The sequence below is a fragment of the Panthera leo genome, chromosome E1, assembly GCF_018350215.1.
Source record: "Panthera leo isolate Ple1 chromosome E1, P.leo_Ple1_pat1.1, whole genome shotgun sequence".
Classification (NCBI taxonomy): Eukaryota; Metazoa; Chordata; class Mammalia; order Carnivora; family Felidae; genus Panthera; species Panthera leo.
Window position 1 is genome coordinate 25,247,925 of NC_056692.1, and position 22,952 is coordinate 25,270,876.

General features: G+C 39.9%; 1 protein-coding gene across 1 annotated transcript in view; it reads left to right on the forward strand.

Annotated features, from left to right (window-relative positions):
- Window positions 1-3,514: 3,514 nt before the first annotated feature.
- The window catches only part of PPM1D (protein phosphatase, Mg2+/Mn2+ dependent 1D), a 46,928-nt gene continuing 27,490 nt past the window's right edge, over window positions 3,515-22,952 (forward strand). Inside the window, exons 1-2 of the mRNA XM_042914937.1 lie at window positions 3,515-4,368; window positions 20,551-20,779. Coding sequence (XP_042770871.1) covers window positions 3,897-4,368; window positions 20,551-20,779 — 701 coding nt within the window. The 5' untranslated portion in view covers window positions 3,515-3,896. The remainder of the gene's footprint in view (window positions 4,369-20,550; window positions 20,780-22,952) is intronic.

A 22,952-nucleotide genomic window follows, 5' to 3' on the forward strand; every position in this document is an offset into this window, starting at 1 on the left:
GAAACAGTGGTTTCATTTGCTTCTTCATTTGGAGCAGAGTCAGTAACAGAAAAATCATTCTTAGCTTTGGAAATAGAGAGGTCTGGTTATGTCACAAAAAGTCTTAAAAGAACAATGGGTATGGGGGCGCCTGGGTGGCGCAGTCGGTTAAGCGTCCGACTTCAGCCAGGTCACGATCTCGCGGTCCGTGAGTTCGAGCCCCGCGTCAGGCTCTGGGCTGATGGCTCGGAGCCTGGAGCCTGTTTCTGATTCTGTGTCTCCCTCTCTCTGCCCCTCCCCTGTTCATGCTCTGTCTCTCTCTGTCCCAAAAATAAATAAAAAACGTTGAAAAAAAAAAATTTAAAAAAAAAAAAAAAAAAAGAACAATGGGTATGGTTGCTTGTTTGGAATAGGTTAAGGAGGAATTATGAAGTAGGAATTAAATGTAGAATATTAGAGACAAATCTTTCAAAGAATCTTCCTGTGAGGGGAGCAGAGACATGGGGTAGTGTAAGGGGTCAAGGTAGGTAGTTTTTTGTTGTTGCTTTTTTAAGTGTTTATTTTTGGGAGAGAGAGCAGGTGAAAGCAGGGGAGGGGCAGAGAGAGAGGCAGAGGACCTGAAGTGGGGTCCAAGCCGACAGTAGAGAACTGGATGCAGGGCTTAAACTCATGAACCATGAGATCATGACCTGAGCCAAAGCCAGAGGCTTAACCAACTAAGCCACCCAGGTGCCCCTGTTGTTGTTTTTAGTTAAAATAGAAACCAGAACATGTCTGTGTACAGATGGAAATGACCCAGTAGAAGAGGAAAAACTTATGAGGTAGGAGCAAGAAAGGGTAATTGGTGGAGCAAAGCTCTGGGGAAGGAAAGAGAAGAAAGGATCTGGAACACAAATGGAGGGTTTGCTTTTAACAGTATCAAGACCACTTCACGAAGAGGAGAATTTGGAACTGAGAAGACAGGGTGTTAGATGGAAAATGTGGATTACATTTTGAAAAAGTGGCTGAGATGGGGCGCCTGGGTGGCTCAGTCGGTTAAGTGGCCGACTTCGGCTCAGGTCATGATCTCGCGGTCTGTGAGTTCGAGCCCCGCATCGGGCTCTGTGCTGACAGCTCAGAGCCTGGAGCCTGTTTAGGATTCTGTGTCTCCCTCTCTCTGACCCTCCCCCGTTCATGCTCTGTCTCTCTCCGTCTCAAAAATAAATAAACGTTAAAAAAAAAACTTAAAAAAAAAAAAGAGAAAGTGGCTGAGAAGTGACAAAAATAGTGGAAGAAAGGAAGACAATGAGCCATGAACAAATGAAGAGGGAGTTACTAGGGTGATGACATCTTGGTGTAGTAGCAGTTGGCAGTACTTTAAAAAAGCTTGGGTTTTTGAAGGAAAAAGAGAAATGATTTGGAGGAACATGAAGAGCAGGTTTGAAGATTAAAAAAAAAAAAAACTGTGAGAAGTAAAACAATCTCCTCTACTTGGAAAGTTGCAAGAGAGGTAATTTTGCCAGGTGATAAACCAGTTTTCAGTTGGAACAGGAAGTTGATGGGAACATTTAGAGAAGAGGTGAAGAATAAAGGGGAAATGACTGTTAGCAGATGTTGAAATCTAAAGTGTGGAGTGAAATGGTTAGAATGGTTGGTGAAAAGTGGACGCTGAATCAGATTAATGGAAGTAGTGGGTAGCATGGAGATGCTAATCAGGGTAATGGTGTATGACCTGGAGGCTACTGGTTGTGAATGAGTGAAAAGGATTATAAAGCTCAAGGGAATTATCTATTTTGTAATCTCTAGGGAGGGAGGGAAGGTGGGTAAACTGTTTAAGATGAATAATATAAAGCTACACAAACTGTTTTCTCTTGCAGGTCTCAAGGTATGCAGGCTATTGGGTTAGAACTGCTAATTTTTCATTTAGGATTTTTGCATTTACAGTTATAAAATACTCTATAGATTTTCTTCTGGTGTTATGATTATTAGGTTTCTTGTTTGTTTTTTATTTTTAGAGAGAGAGAGCTAGAGTGGGGGAAAGAGGAAGAGGGAGGGAAAGGAGGGCAAGAGAGAGGGGGAGAGAGAGAGAGAGAGAGAGAGAGAGAGAGAGATTCATAAGCAGGCTCCATGCTCAGGAAGGAGCCCCACAAGGGGCTTGATCCCATGATCCTGGGATCATGACCTGAGTGGAAATCAAAAGTGAACACTCAACCACTGAGCCACCCAGTCCTCCTGATTGATTTGGTTACAGGATTTGATTATCTTTCAAAACAAGCTGGTATTTTTCCAAGTATTTTCACACTCTGAAACTATCTGGTCTAGTGTATTTTGGTGTATAGGGTCATCTCTGATTACACTTTTAATTGTAATTTTATGTAACTCAGATTTTCTACATTTTGAGCTTTTTTGTTTGTTTTTAAGTTTACTTATTTTGAGACAGAACGCAAGTGGGGTTGCAGAGGATCCAAAGCAGCTCTGTGATGACAGCAGTTAGCCCCATGCAGGGCTGGAACTTATAAACCAAGATATCATGACCTGAGCTGAAGTCAGACACAACCAACTGGGCCACCCAGGCGCCCCCTGATTTGGTTATTATTAGTAGTAGTACAAGGAGGTTTTTTTCCTCCTATTTGTACTTCTTGAGCCAACTTTTTTTTTTTTTTTTTTTTTTTTTTTTGGTGCCAATTGTTTGAATGAACATTTTCCCTACTCCTATTTCTGTACTAGTAGAATTCCGTTTGAGACTCTGGAAAGCCCTACAGCAAAGGGCACACGGGATAATTGATGAAGTGGCTAAAACTGGAAAAAGGGAACTTTAAACGGATTCACTTCAAGAAAGTTTGCAGCTAAGAACATATAACCTGCCTACTCTGAGGTTTCATTTGTGGAAATCCGTGCAAAGGTCTCAGTGTTTAGAATACAACCTATTGGGCAAAGGGGGTGGAAAGCTAACCCAATTGTTAGAGCACTGAGTGCTTGGCAATTTTCGTAAGCTATTCCCAAGTGATAACTTGAAGTGGTACCACCAAAGGAGTACAATACTGTACCCAGGGCTCGTTGGGAAAAGTACTAGGTTTAACAAAAGCTGAAAAGATGTTTAAAATTAGTTAAAATATAACCCTTTTAAGTCTCCTACATACTAGTTATGTGAAACAAAACTGCAGCGGATGGTGGAAATTTCCCGTTTCCTTAACAACACAAACTGGATTCCCTGCCAGTCGGATACATCCCACCCAAATCCAGTTCAAGAGTGCCACACTTTTTCCAGCCTTTTCACAACTACCTTCCTAAGTGGGGTTTCCCGCCATTTCACTTCAACGAATGAAAGGTTTCTCCTTCCCAGATTCTCCACTCGTGGGAGGCCCGAGCCTACGCGGCTTCCCACTCAGGCGAGCGGCGGAACGCCAAGCGCAGTAGGCTGCATTACGATCCCGGCGACTGAGCAATAAAGGTGACAGCCCAAGCTGTACAAGTGCTCAGCATCCGACGAAAACCCGGAGGCGACAACACCCACGGCAGAGCGGAAAGCCCGGCAGGACAGCGCGCGGGCCCAGTGCCCGCGCACGGAGGATGAAGCTCGGCCGTTGCCGGTAGGAGCGAGGGTTGGGGGCGGGTTTGCCCCAACCCGACTCCGGATTGGTCAGGCCCAGAGAGCCGAATGACGACAGCCAAGGAGAACGTCTGATTTGTGTGGTGGGCGCGGGCAGGCGGGGAAGCGCATTGCGCAGGCGCAGCTGCTCGGCTCCTCTCGCCCTAGAGCCCCGGCCCAGCTCTCGCGGACAAGTCCCGACATCGCGTGCCCCCCCTCCGGGACCGCCTCCTCCCCCCTCTCGGCGTCGTCGAAGGTAAACAATAGTTGGCCGGCGGGCGCGGAGTGTGTCTCCCGCCGCCAGATTCGGCGGGCTGCGTGGGACCGGCGGGATCCCGGCCAGCCGGCCATGGCGGGGCTGTACTCGCTAGGAGTGAGCGTCTTCTCCGACCAGGGCGGGAGGAAGTACATGGAGGACGTTACTCAAATCGTGGTGGAGCCCGAGCCGACGGCTGAAGAAAAGCCCCCGACGCGGCGGTCGCTCTCTCAGCCGTCGCCTCCGCAGCGGTCACCGTCGACTCTTGCTGGCAGCGAAGTCTCGGGGAGAGGCCCGGCGGCGGCAGCCCGAGAAGCTCGCGACCCTCCCCCGGACTCCGCGGCCTCACCAACTCCCGGTCGCTGCTGCCGCCGCCGTTCCTCAGTGGCATTTTTCGCCGTGTGCGACGGTCACGGCGGGCGGGAGGCGGCACAGTTTGCCCGGGAGCATTTGTGGGGTTTCATCAAGAAGCAGAAGGGATTCACCTCGTCCGAGCCGGCGAAGGTTTGCGCTGCCATCCGCAAAGGCTTCCTAGCTTGTCACCTCGCCATGTGGAAGAAACTGGGTAAGTTCGCTGGCTTGTGTCTTCTTCGTGCAGTTGAGGGCTCTTATAAGAGCGCCAGCCCCGAGTGGGCCCCCGGCACCCAGATCGCTACAAAGTGCACCTTGGTTGTAAGTGAAGTCTCTCCTAGGTTGAATAGCGCTTTCGAGGGTGGAGGGTCGGGCGAAGTGGCTTTGGGAAAGATCGGATCGCTGTCTCCCCGCAGTCGGCCCGCGCTTAATTTCCACCTTCCAAGGACCCAGGGAAGCGGTCCTCTCCCAGCGTCACTTTGGTGGCAGCCTGCGGAAATGTGTTTGAAACCTGGCGCCAGATTTTGGCCAAAAGATGAACTGAAAATACGTTGTTACCTGGGCCACGCGCAAAGGAAGCGGGAGACGGCAAAAATGAGAGTGCTTCCCAAGAATCTGTCATAATTTTGCTCTGGAAGGACTTGTCCCTGTCGGTTGCCTCCTACCGGTGGTGTCGGTTCACCAAATTGACCCCGGGTGGTTGGTAGTTGAAGTATACTGCAGACTAATTTAATAAGGTTAAATGTAATTATCCAACGAGTTAAGTCTTGGGAGGAATTCGGTTGCTTATCATCAAATGTTTTAAAGATCTTTATGCTTATACTGCTTATGGGAAAAAAAAAAAAGCGGGGAATGCATTGCTATGTCTCAAACTGGCCCCGCCTTAGGCGTGTGTGTTAAATTCGACTAGGGCTTTTTAAAAGTATACTTTTTTTTTTTTTTTTTAATAGTTGCCTTAGCTAAGCCATCAGATAATTCTCACCAGTTCTCACTTTTACTACTTAAAAGTTGTAACTGCCGGTCAAAGTAACAGGAGAAATTACTGATATGCTAAAAGGAAATAGGTTTATTTTTAAAAATTCAGCAGAGTTGTAGTTTCCTCTAAGCTTTAAATGTTTTCTAAAGCAGCCATTGTTTCTGTACCCAACATGCGTTATACAGAGTTATAGGCGCTTATCCATTACTCCGAATGAATGGCATGAGCTTTTTTTTAGAGAGAGGATAATAACCTCTGTCATTTAAAAAATTCTCTTGTTTGTGGTAGCATAATATTGCTTTATTTTCGGCAGCGGGACAGGGGGATAGAAGAGTGTAAAAATTGGTCAAATAAAGAACAGTTTTTATAAGGTATTGTCAGAGTTGTAGACTAGCTTCTTTCAAAGTCTGTTTTCTGTTTGTCTGGCTTTCTGCCAAGAATTGTTTGATTGACTCATAGAACAGCCAGTCCTCCTGTCAGAGGCGTTTCCCATCCAATCCCAGAGGCCCCTATTATTTGTTTTGTTTTCGTGTAGGCAGAGCAGAGCTGGAAAGCGCTGCAGTATATTCCAGAAATATGTCATTTCATTGCCTACAGGGCAGCTAGGAGTGGACATCAAGATAGAGGAAGATTAGATACAAAGAAGTATTTAGAGGCCTATTTATTTTGCAGTACACTTGGAGCAGCATGAGTGTGCCATATATTTGAACTAAAAGTATAAAGTATAAACCTTGTTACTTGAGCATTTTTTTAATAAGGCAGGGACAATGCTGTCAAATGTGAATGTGTATGTTTTTTGACATACACATACTTTTTAAATCAGACTTTCACTCTTATGAGGCATAGTTTAGAGCCTTATACACCAAACGGATGTTAAAGTTTGCTTTGTTCCACAGCTAAGCCTTGTACTCAAAACTTGAAAAAAAAAATATTGGGGTGCCTGGGTTGCTCAGTAGGTTAAGTTGCCTGGGTTGCTCAGTAGGTTAAGTGTCCAACTTCGGCTCAGGTCACGATCTTGCTGTTTTTGAGTTCCAGACCCTGCATTCAGGTCTCTGCTGTCAACACAGAGCTTGCTTTGGATCCTAGGTTCCTGTCTCTTTCTTCCCCTCCCCCACTAATTCCCTCTCTGTCTCTCAAAATAAATAAACCTAAAAAAAAGGAATATGCTGAGTATATGAAAGTCTTGACACAGGAGTTGCAGATTTTTTTTTAAGTTTATTTATTTTGAGAGAGAGAAACAAGCAGAGGAGGGACAGAGAGAGGGAGAGAGAGAATCTCAAACAGGCTATGCGCTGTTAGCTCAAACTCATGAACTGTGAGATCATGAACTGAGTGGAAATCAAAAGTCAGATGCTTAACCGACTGAGCCACCCAGGCACACCCAGGAGATAAAGGTTGTTAGAAAAAAATTGTTCTTCAGTCCCAAATTCATGGATGGCCCCTCATTTTCTATATAAATGAACTGCGTTTATAATTTATAGGGTAAGCCCTTCCCAGTCCAACTTTAGACTCTATTCAATTTTATTTGTTACCCACATTTCTATTACATTAGTCTTTTCACCGTCCCAGAGCACATTGAAATACTCCATTTTCTTGAATTCTCCCCCAAAAAAGAAAACTGAAAAATAAACTCCTCTAAGTTTCTAAGTCAATATGTTTTCTTCTGTGAAGGTTTCTGTTTCTTTTGGAATTAAGCATCCTTTGTTTCTACTTTTGTAGTGCTCCCTAGGTTATAGCAGTGGTTCTCAAACTTTCTGCTCTCAGAACCCTTTTTACTCTTAAATGATTGAGGACCCTGAAGAGCTTTTGTTTATGTGGACTACATCCATTATATTTGCACTGTGAGAAATTAAAACTGAGAACATTTAAAAATACTTATTAACCTATTAAAAGTAAATCAAATGTATGTTAATACATTTAAATGAACATATTCATAATTCATCATATTCATTATTCAATAAATAGTCATTATTAATATATAATTAAAAATTTTTTTAACGTTTATTCATTTTTGAGAGACAGAGTGTGAGCGGGGGAGGGACAAAGAGAGAAGGAGGGACAGAATCTGAAGCAGGCTGGAGGCTCTGAGCTGTCAGCACAGAGCCCGATGTGGGGCTTGAACTCATGAACCATGAGATCATGACCTGGGAGGCTTAACTGACTGAGCCATCCAGGCACCCCAATATATAATTTAAGTGAAAATGCTTTTTTCTGAAATAAGAAATATTGAAATAAATATTCTCATATCTGTTTCTGCATTCAGTCTATTGTGTTGGGTTTTCTGGTTGAAGTATATAAAGAAAAGGCAACCTCACATATATAATAGGATAAGGGAGGAATAGTTTAGTGGTGTTTTCAGATAATTGTGGATATCCTACACCAAAGTGATAGTTTCTTAAGGTTGGTAAAAATGGAATCTGAAACCTGATTGATTGGTCTGCCTTGCACTTTGAATGAATCATGAATCATTACCCGTGTGTAATTTATGACATGGTACATTAGTCATTTGGGAAATAATCACTGAATTATGCCGATTTTCGAAATATTGACATTTTATTATGCAATATGAAAATATCACATTTGTTAATATTCCTGATCTCATCAGAAAAGTCTTAAGATTGGGAAGCTATCAAGTTCACTGTAGTGAATACACATTTTCCAAAATGTGAGTTTTTAAGCAGCAATTAGAAATTCATCGCTGGCAGGGCACCTGGGTGGCTCAGTTAGTTAAGCGTCCAACTCTTGATTTTGGCCCAGATCATGATCTCACGGTTCATGAGTTTGAGCCCCAAATTGGGCTCTGTGCTGACAGAGCAGAGCCTGCTTGGAATTCTCTCTTTCTCTCTCTCTCTCCCCCTCCCCCACTTGTGCTCTCTTGCTTTCTCAAAAAAAAAGAAAAAGTTTATCACTGGCAACAAATACTGCCAGTTGTTTTTCTTGAAGTCAAGAGCTCACTTTGTACATATTGTTTACTTTTTATTTATTTTTTAATGTTTTTAAATTTATTTTTAAGTGAGACAGAGAGCACAAGCGGGGAAGGGCAGAGAGAAAGAGAGGGAGACGCAGAATCTGAAGAAGGCTCCAGGCTCTGAGCTATCAACACAGAGCCCAATGCAGGGCTCCAACTCACCAGCTGTGAGATCATGACCTGAGCTGAAGTTGGATGCTCAACCGACTGAGCCACCCAGGTGCCCCTTGTTTATTATTTTTTTAAGTTTATTTTATTTGAGAAAGAGTGTGCTTGGGCACATGCATGGGGAAGGGGCAGAGAGAGAATCCCAAGCAGGCTCCATGCTGTCAGTGCAGAGCCTGATATGGGGCTTGAACTCACGAACCGTGAGATCGTGACCTGAGCAGAAATCATTAGTCCGACGTTTAACCAACTGGGTCACCCAGGCGCCCTTCACTTTGTTCATTTTGAAGAAAATGTATGTCAAATGCCCAAGTGTTGTTAATATAGTTTATCAGTATTGCAAGTAAAAATGATGGTCCGTGAAAAATGGGCTAGATCATTTCATAACTCACAGAGTCAAAGGTACTTTTCCTCTAGACAGGCATAATATGCAACAGAAGCCTGTTGTATGTACTTCCCTTTCTCTACAGAATATAAAAAGACATGTGTTCATGGGTGGAGGCTTAATAAAATTAATTTTTTATTGCAACATCAAGGACATTAAGTAAAACTGGTTTGGTTCCCCCCCCCGACCCACCTCCCCCCCCCACTTGGTTGTTTTTTTTTTTTTAAACTGTAAGTGGGTGGCTATGGAGAATACAGAGACTACTAATTCAGTTTGGTGTCACTGCCTTGATTCCTGCTAAGGCACCAGCAGTTTTACAAACCACTGCTTTTGAACCATCAGTTCAAATGTCAACACAGTGAAAAGGGCAAATAAGCTCTTAGAATTATTATGAAAAGAGTTTGGCTTTGTGAAATCCCGGTAAAGATCACACAGACAATTGTGAGATGACCATTATGTTTTTTTCTGTCTTTCAGGTAAATTTTGAGGTCTTTTGGTTGGGCATGCCTTACATACTTCATAATTAATCTCTTAGAGCTGATTTCTTGCTTAAAGTAGCTGCTAGTTTAGTTGAATTTCTGTGGGTGAAATGATTAAATTGGATTTTTTACTTCTATTTTTTAATACAAAATTTTTTCCCATTTAAAAAATTGTGGTAAAATACATACAAGATTTACCATTTTAGCCAATTTTATGTATACAGTTCAGTATACTCACAGTATTGTGCAACCATCACTATTGTCCATTTTCAGAATTTGTTCATCCTCCCATACAGAAACTGTAATCATTAAACAGTAATTCCCTATTACCCTCATCCCTAGCCCCTGGTAACGTCTGTTTTACTTAGTGTCACTATGAATTTACCTATTCTAGGTACCCCGTATAAGTGGAATCATGTAATATTTGTCTTTTTGTGTCTTATGTCACTTAGCATAATGTCTTTAAGGTTCATCCAGATTATAGCCATGTATCAGGATTTTTTCCTTTTTAATGGTGAATAATATTCTATCCTGTGTATATATGACATTTTGTCTATCCATTCATCTGTTGATAGACATTTGGGTTGTATCCACCTTTTGGCTAGCATGGATAATGCTGCTGTGAACATAGGTTTGTTTGATTCTGTTTTCATTTCTTTTGGGTAGAAACCCTAGAAATGGAATTAAAGTCATTTTTTTTCATATTATTTTCTTATTTTCTTTACTCTTTGTTCCCAAGTTATAATACGTACCTAATTTATGTGTATTCACATGTATGCGTTATTCTTGTGTTATGCTCGCCTTCTAAGAAATAATGTTTTAAAGTTTGTGCTTTAAAAATTTTTTTTTAATGTTTATTTTTTGGGGGGGGGGCATTTTAGAGAGAGAGAGAGAGAGACAGAGGCACAGAATCCAAAGCAGTCTCCAGATCTGAGCTGTCAGAACAGAGTCTGACGCCGGGCTTGAACTCATAAACTGTGAGATCATGACCTGAGCCTAAATCAAGAATCTGATGCACAACTGACTGAGCCACCTAGGTGCTGCTGAAGAATAGGTTTGGCAGATAGTTTTCATTTTCCTTAAATTTAGAAATGAGACCAACACTGAAAGAGAATGGGAGGGATAGAAGGAAAGATAAGGGAAAGTGTGATAGAATTAAATTTGAAGAAGAGTTCTCTTAAATCAGAGAATTTTAAACCTGTATCTTTATTTTGGTTTGGTATTTCTGTTTTTACTTTCAAGGACCTTCACCTTCTCACACATCACATGTTCGAAAGAGTTTGCCATATTTATCCAGTACTAGATTTTTTCTATTTTTGTCAATCATTTCTTTCGATCAGTATTAGATAATTTCTGTTACCACATGTTTTGGCATATATCAGTAGTTCATTCCTTTTTATTACTGAGTAGCATTCCATTGTGTAGATACACCACAATTTGTTTATCCATTCACCTACTGATGGACATTTGGGTTGTCTTCAGTTTTGGCTATTACAAATGTGTAAGGCTTTACAGTAGAAAGGCCACTAATAAATGTAGCAGGAATGATAGAGAATCATGTTTAGTAACCATCATAATAATGATTCAATCAGGAGACATAAGTGAATGCTAAAACTAGTGGGTGAAAATTTGAGGAACAGAATTATATTAGTTTCTTAAAGGTGTTATAATAAATTAGCATGAATTGAGTAGCTTAACATAACAGAAATTTACTCTTTTATGGTTCTGGAGGTCTGACATCTGAAATCAAGGTGTTAGCCTCTGTTTTGGAAGCTCTGAGGGAGAATCTGTTCCATGCTCTCTCCTAGCTTCTGGTGGCTTCCAGCAATCCTTGGTATTTCTTGGCTTGTAGATTTATCACCTAGTTGCCACCGTCTTTTTAAGATTTTATTTTTAAGCAACCTTTTTTTTTTTTTTTTTTTAGGTTTATTTATTTGAGAAAGAGAAAGAGAGGGGACAGGGAGAGAGGGCGTACACACAGTGGGGAGGGCCAGATTGAGGGAGAGAGAACATCCGAAGCAGAGTCCACGCTGTCAGCGTAAGACTGATGTGGGGCTTGAACTTGTGGACCGTGAGATCATGACCTGAGCTGAAATCAGAAATCCATTCGGATGCTTAACTGAGCCATCCAGGCACCCCTGTTTTAAAGCATTGTGTACACACAAAGTGGGGCTGGAACTCACAGCCCTGAGATCAAGAGTTGTGTGTTCCACTGACTGAGCCAGCCAGGAGCCCCATCCACCATCTTTATATCCCTTTCTCTGTGTCTTCTCCCCTTCTCTTTTAAGGGCACTTGTTCCCTTTAAGGGCACTAAATCCAAAATTTAGGGCCCAGTCTAATCCAGGATGATCTCTTAAGATCTTTAACCTAATTACACCTGTAAAGATCTTTTTCCCAAATAAGGTCACATTCACAGGTTCAGGGTGGACCTATATTTCATTCAACCCACTACAAGGATTTTTTACATGGTCTCAGATTATCTTCCCACAAAATACTTATTAATTACAAGAGGAAAAAGATTAGAGTGGAGAAACCTGGTAGACACGACCTTAAGTGACCAAAGGTAGCGTTATTTTATTTTTTTTTTTTTAATTTTTTTTTTTTTTCAACGTTTTTTATTTTATTTTTGGGACAGAGAGAGACAGAGCATGAACGGGGGAGGGGCAGAGAGAGAGGGAGACACAGAATCGGAAACAGGCTCCAGGCTCCGAGCCATCAGCCCAGAGCCCGACGCGGGGCTCGAAATCACGAACTGCGAGATCGTGACCTGGCTGAAGTCGGACGCTTAACCGACTGCGCCACCCAGGCGCCCCAGGTAGCGTTATTTTAATGAATAAGTTGAGATTGCATACTGCCAGCAATGAGAAGATATTTAACACTTCTGTGTTATTCCTGCCAAAAATGCATAATCTGAATACAAACATGAGGAAACATGAAACAAACCCAAATGGAGAGACATTCTTGAAATGATTGATCTAGTACTCTTAAAAAGCATCAAGGAAACAAGAATTTTTCCAGATTGAAAGGCTAAAGAGATATGAGTAAATATAATAAAGAGGTCCTGAATTTTATCATTTTATTATAAAACATATTGTTAGGATAATTGATGAAAATTTGAATGAGATCTGTAGATTAGTTGGTAGTATGGTATCAGTGTTAATTTCCTGATTTTGATGGTTGATTGTGGACCTGTAGGAGAATGCCCTTGTTTATAGGAATTAGATACTGTGATAGTACTTGGGAGTGATGGGATATGCTGTTGGCTATTTAGTCTCTATCTGTTCAAGAACAAGAAATTCTCTGAATTATTCATGCATAATTACTTCATTTTATGCAAAAAAGAAAAAAAGTAAATCCAAAGAAACAGGTCTCAGAAAGATCAGAAGCCTGGGTATCTCCAGGAATTTAAGTAGCAGTTTCATCAGGGCCCTGCTGCTGAATGCATACCAGATAGCCAAGTCTGTATTTATTTGTTTTACTAAAGAGGATAAATCAGAAACAGCAGTTGCATTTAGGATCACCACTGAATGTAATCCACTGTCGTTTTCTAAGAACTGTCAGAACTTTTGCAGTGGTCAAACTATAGAATTAAATATGTTGGATCCCTACCCCTGCTTTCATGTTTTAATGGTGCCAACCAATCTTTGTGATTCTTTGAGAGATGAGATAATGCTTTTCATTTACTATTTTGGAGGAGAGTATCATTGTTGGGGTGCTCTAAAATCTTAACACTTGGCCTCTTCAAGTATAATAGGCTTCCTGACTCGTCAATTAAGAGCTATGAGGAGAAGCTATTAGTTGCTGCAATTATTTGGGGACTAAACTAGCTGTGGCATAGGCTTGGGGTTCCACTGAGCCTGAGGTGGACTGGATTCAAAGTGCTATTTAGTACTTGGTCTCCATGAGCCTTAGCCCATGACCAGTGGACTGTGGTTGTGTTCTGTAGCTCCAGAATTATTATCTTAGAGCCATCGTTCATTAGTTACTCAATGATGTGGGTATTTCTCTTTCCTTGGTGTACAAGTACATGTAAATGGCCATATACCATTTTGAAGAAGGTTAATGATTTCTTTAATTAAACTAGGAAAAGTTTTTGGTTTTTGTTTTGTTTCTTGTTTTGTTTTGTTTTTGATTCTTTGAATCAAATAAGGCCTTGTGAGTGACCATTCTGGAGATGCATTTTTTTCCCTCTGCCCTGTTGCCCTTACCTAACGTAAGGTAACCCTACCAACTTTGCTTTGCGTTAACTACTCCTATCTAACTATTCCTATCTGATCTCTGTAACCTCATGGTTCTCTAATCCCTACACAGATCAAGGAACCCATTTTAGTTGTGGCTTCTTTGACTAATATTCTTGCCTCAAGAGAAGGGTCAATAAAATGTGTTTAAAAGATTTTAGTGTTGGAACGCTTGAGTGGCTCAGTTGGTTGAGTGTCCAACTTCAGCTCAGGTTGTGATCTCACAGTTCGTGAGTTTGAGCCCCACGTTTGAGCCCCCTGCTTTAGATTCTGTCTCTCTGCCCCTCCCATGCTCATGCCCTGTCTCTCTCTCTCAATAAATAAACATTAAAAAAATATTAAAAAATTGATTTTAGTGTTTACCTAATTCCTTTTTTTTCTTGAATTTTTAAAAATGTTTATTTATTTTTGAGAGAGAGAGAGAGACAGACAGCGTGGATGGAGGAGGAGCAGAGAGATAGGGAGACAGAATCGCAGGCTCCAGGCTCTGAGCTGTTAGCATAGAACCCGACACAGGGCTCCAACTCACAGACCGTGAGATGATAACCTGAGCCAAAGTTGGATGCTTAACTGACTGAGCCACCCAGGCGCCCTATGATACTGTCTTTTTAATATGCTCCTAGTTTTAAGTCATTTATTTTTAAATCATTTTTTGAATACATTTTTTAAAAAAGTTTATTTAGAGAGAAAGAGAAGAGAGAGGATCCCAAGCAGGCTCTGTGCTTCTAGTGCAGGGCCTGTTGTGGGGCTCAAACTCATGAACCATGAGATCATGACCAGAGCAAAACCCAACAATTAGACGCTTAATCGATTGAGCCACCCAGGCGCCCCTTTTTTAAGTCATTGAAAAAAAATTTTTTTTAATGTTTATTTTTGACAGAGAGAGAGAGCGAGAGAGAGACATAGTGTGAGCCGGGGGAGGGGCAGAGAGAGAGGGAGACACAGAATCCCAAGCAGGCTCCAGGCTCTGAGCTATCAGCACAGAGCCCAGCGCAGGGCTTGAACTCACGAACTGTGAGATTGTGACCTGAGCTGAAGTCGGATGCTTAACCGACTGAGCCACCCAGGTGCCCTGTTAAGTCATTTTTTAAAAACTAAAAGATTAAAATAAAATGTAAAGTAGAAAACAAGGAACACTAATTATAAAGATATTGATTCCTTAGTATATAAATTTATTGCAGTTTTAATCAGACCTCAACAGGGTTTGTCATTTTAAATTTCCAACTTCTAAAGTTTTTTGGAATTTTTTTTTTAATGTTTTTATTTATTTTTGAGACAGAGAGAGACAGAGCATGAGCAGGGTAGGGACAGAGGGAGAGAGGGAGACACAGAATCCGAAGCAGGCTCCAGGCCCTGAGCTGTCAGCGCAGAGCCCGACACAGGGCTCGAATTCATGGACTGTGGGATCATGACCTGAGCCGAAGTCAGACACTCAACCAACTGAGCCACCCAGGCGCCCCATGGAAATCTTAAGATTGTTAAAAATAGAAGAAGAATTGGGGAATACTTAAATTCCTAATTATTGAAAAGAACCATAAATAGATTAGTAGGATGAGTCTAGAAATAGGTCTGAGGCAAAATGTAGCATATGATAAAAGGTGACTTTCAAATGATGAGAGCATGTTCAGTATTTTTAGATCATTGCAGAATATCACTTTGTACATATTAGTGTTTTTGACCAAAAAATGTGATTTAAATAATGTTAATATTATAATTTTGAATATTCTTTTTCTTTAAAGTTCTTTTTCTTCTTTTCCATCTTGTTTAGGTGCTTTTTGCAAACAGCTGGTAAATTTTAGGTAAATTTTGCTTTCTGAATGTGCTTAAGAACCTTTCTGGGAGTTCTCTCATTCATACTTACTGTGATAATTGTTTTTTGCAGCTAAGAACTTTAAAAAAAAATCTATTTTAGCTTATTTGAAAAGAAAAGGTTTTATGGGGGCGACTGGGTGGATCAGTTGGTTGAGTGTCCGACTTTGGCTCAGGTCATGATCTCGCAGTTCGTGAATTCCAGACCTGTATTGGGCTCTGTGCTGACAGCTCAGAGCCTGGAGCCTGCTTTGGATTCTGTCTCCCTCTCTCTCTGCCTCTCCTTCACTTGTTCTCTCTCTCTCTCTCTTTCATCTCTCTCCATCTCTCTCAAAAATAAATAAATGAAAGTTAAAAAAGAAAAGGAAAATTTTAAGCGGGAGCTGTAGTTAACCCACAAAATAATTGAAAGAAACATTCAACATACTGTAGGTTGAGCTTCTAGGAGTAATACCTGTGACCAAACTGGGAAAGTAGATGGGCTAGGGAGCTGTCTGCTGTGATCTATGCATGCAAAATTGATGCTTGCTTCCTGCTTTTTTGTTTTTGTTTTTTAACTTTAAACAAAATGTGAAATATAGCATACATATAAAAATGTCACGAAATGTAAATGTACACTTCAGTGAGTAGTTACAAAATGAGCTTTAAAAGTTAAGTAAGAGAACATTGCCTGTACAACAGAAGCCACATATGTCTTTTCTGATCTCATATTCTTATCTTCTCAAGGGGTAACCACTGTCCTGACTTTTGTGGTGATAGTTCTATAGCAATTTACTTATTTTTCTTTCTTTTTTCCTTTTTAAAAGAAAGTTTTTTTGAGAGAGCAAGCACAAGTGGAGAAAGAACAGAGAGAGAGGGAGGGAGGGAAGGAGGGAGGGAGGGAGGGGGAGGGGGAGAGGGAGAGGGAGAGGGAGAGGGAGAGAGAGAGAGAGAGAGAGAGAGAGAATGAATCCCAAGCAGGCTCTGTGCCCTACACTGAGTCTGACGTGGGGCCTGATTCCATGACCACAAAATCATGACCTGAGCCGAAATCAAGAGTTAGATGCTTAACCGACTGAGCCACCCAGATACTCCTTAAAGATTTTATTTTTAAGTAATCTCTTCACCCAACGTTGGGCTTAGACCCACAACCCCAAGATCAAGAGTCGAATGCTCCACTGACTGAGCCAGCTGCCCTGATTTACTTATTTTTCTCAATAGTTTTACTACTTATTTTAAAACATGATCGTTTTCTTTTGAAGAAAATCATGCGGTTTGCTTTTATCTCATGCTTCTTGTGAGATTCTTACATGTTACATGTAGTGTAGTCTATTGTAGTCTTTTGTCACATTGAAGGACATTTGGGTTGTTCCTCCTTTTCAGCCCACATGAATGATGCATCTCTGAACATTCATATGTATTGTGTGTATGTATATGTGTGTGTATATATATATATATATGCACATACACACATTGATTTATGGTATATGTCTAGGGATAGTGAGTAGTCAAAGTGTATACGTATATTTATTTTTGATAATGCCTAGATGTTTTCCCAAGTGGTTATATCAGTTTATACTCCCACCAGTAGTTGATAGAACATGTTGCTCCATATTCCTAATCATAGTTACTATTGTCAGACTTTTATTTATGTGATCTGGTAATTGTGTAGTGGAATCTCATTGTGGTTTTTATTTTATATTTCCCTGTTGATTAAAGAAGCTGAATACCTTTGCATGGTTTTTGTCTGTTTGGATTTCCTTTTATGCAAAAGGCCTGTTCAAGCCTTTTGTCCATTTTTTATTGCATAGTCTGTCTTATTGATTTGTTTTGTAGGAGCATTTTATATATTCTGGATACCATTCCTGTGGAATGTATATATATTACAAACTCCATTTTTTGAGATATCTTTTCGCTCTACTCATGGGATCTCCTGACAAGAATTCTTAATTTTGATGGTAGTACAATTTCGCATTTTCTTTATATGGCTAGCCCATCTTTTGTCTTTAGGAAATCCTTCCCTATCTTGAGGTCATGAATGTACCTTCCTAAATATTTTCTAAGCAGCTTAAGCTTTACTTTCATATTAAGTCATTTGATGTACTTGGAATTGACTTTTTGTGCTTGGCATCAGGGACCCAAAATGTTTGGTAGTTTTGGGGTTATTTAAAGAGAGAGAGAGCAGGGGAGGGGCAGAGAGAGAAGGAGAGAGAGAATCTCAAGCAAGCTCTGCGTGGTCGGCCACCCAGACACCTGTTTTTTGTTTTTTGTTTTGTTTTAAATCTTGTTGCAATTTCATGTACTGGATGCTATCTTTACTGTTCGTGTATCAAGTGTTTATGCATGGGTCCGTTTCTGTGCTTACCATTCTCTTGTAAACCATACTTTGGTTTACAACTTTTCCATAAAAGTCTTGTTAGAGATTTGTTAGCCATGTTCCCAGATATATACCTTTTGCTGTTAATTGTGAGTGGTATTTTAAAAGTTACATTTTGTAATTTTTTTAAAAGTAAGAGAGAGAGAGAGAGAAAACGTGTGCCCCTGAGCAGCGGAAAGGGGCAGATGGAGAGACAGAATCCTAAGCAGTCTCCATGCTCAGCACAGAGCTGGATATAGGGCTCAATCCCACAACCTTGGGATCATGACCTGAGCCAAAATCAGGAGTCAGATAGATGCTCAACCAGCTGAGCCATCGGGCGCCCCAACATTTGTAACACTGTAATTTTTTGTTGCTGGTTTACAGAAATAGCATTGATATTTTATATAACAATATATAACCGTACTGAACCTTATCAGTGCCAATAATCTATAGATTCTTAGGATTTTTCCACAGATTTTTTTTGGGGGGGGGGCCTTTTTTGTTTGTATACTCCTCTTGATGCCTCTCAGGCTCTTTGCTTTTCTTAAATAATGGTCATAACAAAAACTAACATTTATTGAGCATTTACTGTGTGTCTAGTACTGTTGCAGTGGTTTTACATTGTGTGAATTTCTAGCTTCATCAGTATTGGTAGCTGTTCTGGTTTCCCTCAGCAGTTGTGAGGGCCATTATTTCATATGTTGCAAGCAGCCCTCTGCTGTGAGTGACAGGACATTCTGTGGGGTGGATTCCATCTGCTGGATGAGATGAGGAGATGCACTGTAGGATTCAAGAAATATCTTTTTAGCGTATGTAATATTGTAAAGAAAAGAACTCTAGGTAGGGGCGCCTGAGTGGCTCAGTGCATAAGCATCCGACTTGATTTCAGCTCAGGTCATGATCTCACGGTCCATGAGTTCAAGCCCCGCATCGGGCTCTTTGCTGACAGCTCAGAGCCTGGAGCCTGGATTCGGTGTCTCCCTCTCTCTCCATTCCTCCCCTGCTCATGCTCTGTCTCTCAAAAGTAAATAAATGTTTGTTTTTTTTTTTGTTTTTTTTTTAAAGAAAAGAACTCTAGTTAACCTGAATACACTAGAGAAACCTTGTGGCTATGAAAGGTGTGTAGCACCCCATCCAGTTTTTTAGACCCTATTTCTTATCCCTCATCCCCTTTGAGCCCCTGTTGTCTCTATCAACAGATGCATCACTTCCCTTAAAAGAAAGGTATTATAATTACTGGCAGCTTAAGAACTAAAATGTTTCACCTTTTATTGTGCAGAAGTTTAGGCACTGACCTAGCTCCTGAAGTTTTAACTATATCTGCCAAACTTCTGCTATCTATTCCTGACACAGCTGCTGTCACTGTCTGTGAGTTTGAGTTTTTCTGGGACTCTTTTAACAGGGAAAACTGATGTATTGCTTTCTTTACTGACTGTGGTTTTTGCTTATGTTGGATTACAAGTTTTGCATTCTGATTTTTCCTTTAATGTAATTCCATTTCTTTAAAATTCTGGGGATTCCTCAGATTTGCTTATGCCCCTTCTCTGTGTTCATGACTGCTATGGACTTTTTCTAATACTTATATTCTGTCCTTTCAATGGGATTTTGGTGAGGAGAATGTGACAGTGTTTGGATTCAGTTGGCTATCTTGAACCATAAATTGTAGTTTATTTAATATTACAGAATATTTCAAGTTTTTTAAAAGTTTATTTGAGAGAGCCAGAGCGCGCCCACAAGTGGGGGAGGGGCAGAGAGCGAATCCCAGGCAGGCTTTGAGCTTCAAGCTCACAAACCCTGAGATCATGCATGACCTGAGCTGAAATCAAGAGTCAGACCCTTAATTGACTGAGCCACCCAGGTGCCCCCAGAATATTTAGAGTTTTTCAATAACAATGAACTAGACATTTAAGATTTCGGAGTTAAATATATTGGGTCTCTGCCACTTGATATTGAGCAACTTTCTGAACTATTTCAACCTATTGATTTCCCTATTTGCAAAATAAAAATAATGGGAATAATTTTACCTGTCTTGGAGGTTTGCTGCAAGTATTATTTTAATTAAAAAATTTTTTTTAATGTTTATTTTTGAGAGAGACAGACAGAGTGTGAGCGGGGGAGGAGTAGAGAGAAGGAGACATAGAATCTGAGGCAGGCTCCAGGCTCTGAGCTGTCAGCATGGGGCTCTAACCCACAAACCATGAGATCATGACCTGAGCTGAAGTTGGATGCTTAGCATACTGAGCCACCCAGGCGCCCCATGCACGTGTTATTTTGCTGTTTTTTTGTTTTTGTTTTTGCAAGTGGTTATTTTAGATTATACATGTAAAGCTCTTAGCACAGAACCTGGTATACAATAAGTGCTCAATAAAAATGTTATTTGTTAGATTACGAATATTCAAAACAGCTACTTCAAAAACAACTCAAGTAGCTTTTTTATGGAAATCTTTTCAAAGAGAAATTAATAAATAGATGCTAAGCTACTGGCTATAGAGGTATCAAAACTCTGAGGACATCCTTGCTGCTAAATGTAGTTAGGACTAAGACATTTGGAACTAGTTACTTTATCCTATAATATATTTTTTAAAAAATATTTATTTATTTTTGAGAGAGTGCAAGCGGGGTGGGGTTGGGAGAGGGGAGACAGAGGATCCAAAGTGGGCCCTGTGTTGACAGGCTGACAGCAGCAAGCCCAATATGGTGCTTGAACTCACGAATAGGGAGATCATGACTGGAGCCAGAGTCAGACTCTCAATCAACTGAGCCACCCAGCTGCCCCTATCCTGTAATATTTTTTTCCTAGTGTTGGTTTGATGGTTGTAATATAATTATATTATTTATAAAATTCATTAATATATTGATGAAGGAATTAACACAAGTTTTTTGAATAGCTTTAAAAATATTCTTAAATTTTATTCTATGCTAATTCAAGTCTTTTTTTTCTAAATCAAGTCTGATTCAGCACATGTTGCCATTTTTATTCTGATACAATACTAATGTTTATATCTGGAAGAGTAAAATATTTTATTTCTTATTACAGCAGAATGGCCAAAGACTATGACAGGTCTTCCCAGCACATCAGGGACAACTGCCAGTGTGGTCATCATACGGGGCATGAAGATGTATGTAGCTCACGTGGGTGACTCAGGGGTGGTTCTTGGAATTCAGGATGACCCGAAGGATGATTTTGTCAGAGCTGTGGAGGTGACACAGGACCATAAGCCAGAACTTCCCAAGGAAAGAGAACGAATCGAAGGACTTGGTGGGAGGTAATCATTGTGCTGTTTTGTCTTTCCTCTCTTGGTTCTATTTAGTCCTTTTCTGCTTTACTATCCAGATTGACCTTTACTCACTTTTGAAGTTATTTTCTCAGTATTACATGTTTTTAGTTTGCCTAATAAAGTACCCATCTGTGTTCATACTTACCTCATTGTTTTGAATTGACTTTTTTTTTTTTTTTTCTAATAATGGCTCCAGAGGGAAATCCTATTTTAATGGGAGTCAAGTAACACATACAAGGATTTACTGATCACCTTTTACATAAATACTGATCAGCATGACTTTCAGAATCTGAACAGAACAGCCCTTAGGATTCTGGAGTAGAACAGTTTGAATCTGGCTTTGAGAATAGAATTTTGTTACAGTTAACCTTCAGCTCTTTGTTTTATTTTTTTATTTAAAAAAATGTTTTTTAATGTTTTTATTTATTTTTGAGACAGAGAGAGGCAGAGCATGAGCAGGGGAGGGGCAGAGAGAGAGGGAGACACAGAATCTGAAGCAGGCTCCAGGCTCTGCGCTGTCAGCACAGAGCCCGACGCGGGGCTCGAACTCACGGACTGTGAGATCATGACCTGAGCCGAAGCCGGACGCTTAACCGACTGAGCCACCCAGGCGCCCCTAGCTCTTTGATTTTTAAGTCAGATGTGCTGCTGCAAACCTTTCTTCTGATTATTTTATTTTGTCTGTTTCAAGTTATTGTTTCAATGTGTAGTTTGTAAACTATGAACTGAAAGTGGCTTTAGCATATTTTATAATGCACACTAAAATGCAAGATTATTCTAAAAACCAGAGGAATGAATAACATGAGAACATTTAAAAATTATTCCAATACTAATTTTTAAAAATTGAGGGTATGAGGCAAGTTAAATAGAATCCAGTATTTTCTAAATACTTGTTCTAACTAAAGTCTTACCATATTATTTCTTGCCTCCTTTTTCTTCCTTCTATTAGATCAAAATAGTTTTTTCCAGAGTATTAATAAACTGGGAAAAGAATTAATATCTTTAAACTATAAGGGGTTCAAAAATCAGTAAGAAAAACACTAAAACACTGCCACACCCAGATGGGTGAATGAAGGAGAGGACTTTTGAACAACAGCAACGAAAATGCAAAAGCGAGTAAATATTTGAAAAAATTGCTGAAGTGAAACTATTTCTTGCTATTGGGTTACCAAAGTTAAAAAAAAAAACAGATACTTCTCAATATTTTATAGTGTGAAATGGGAATCCTGTTGGTAGGATTATAAATTGGTATGACCTGTATAGAATATAATACACATCACTAACTTAAAAATGTTTATAGATTCTGTAATTTTGGGAATGTATTGTAAAGAAATCTGAAATGTGGACCAGAATATCTAAAGAGAGTTATTGATTGCAGTGATGTTTAATGGCTGTTGAAGCCTGGAAATAACTTGAAGGCCCAACAATTGAAGAATTGTTAAGTAAATTATCATACATATTTATAACATTGAATATGATATAGCTATTAAAAATAATGTTTATAGTAAATTTTTAAAAATCATGGTGTTAAGAAAATTTTCAAACATAGGTAAAGGTAGAGAGAGTAGTATAATGAACTCTCATATGTATGAAGAATTTTTAGTAATAAAGGATAATGCTTACTAGTCACAAAATAAGCAGGATATAAGTTATATTTGTAGTGTGATCTCAACTATGCAGAGAAAAGGAGTAGTATAGGAATACACCAAATGTTAATAATTTTCTGTATGATGATTTACATATATCTAAATATGTATAATTTTTAATGGGAGCATTCATTTGGTTAAAATTTAGGTAGCATAAAATGATGTACTTTAGAAGGTCTCTCAACTACTACTGTCCCACAGGCCACCCAGTTCCTCTCCCTCTCAAGAAGCCAGTATTACTGTGTATTCTTTGATAGCTATTCATGCACAATCCAATAAGAAGCTGTACCATGTATGGATGTACCATCATTTATTTAACTAGTCTCCTGTTGAAGAGTATTTGTTTCTATTTTTTTGTTGTTGTTGATATTACAAACACTACTGTAAAATGAAAAATCTTGTGCACGCATCTTTTTGTGCATACAAATATATTTGTAGGATTATTTCCTAGATGGAATTGCTGGGCCAAAGAGGAGTATTTTTAAATTTTTAAATCATTAATTAATTAATTTAAA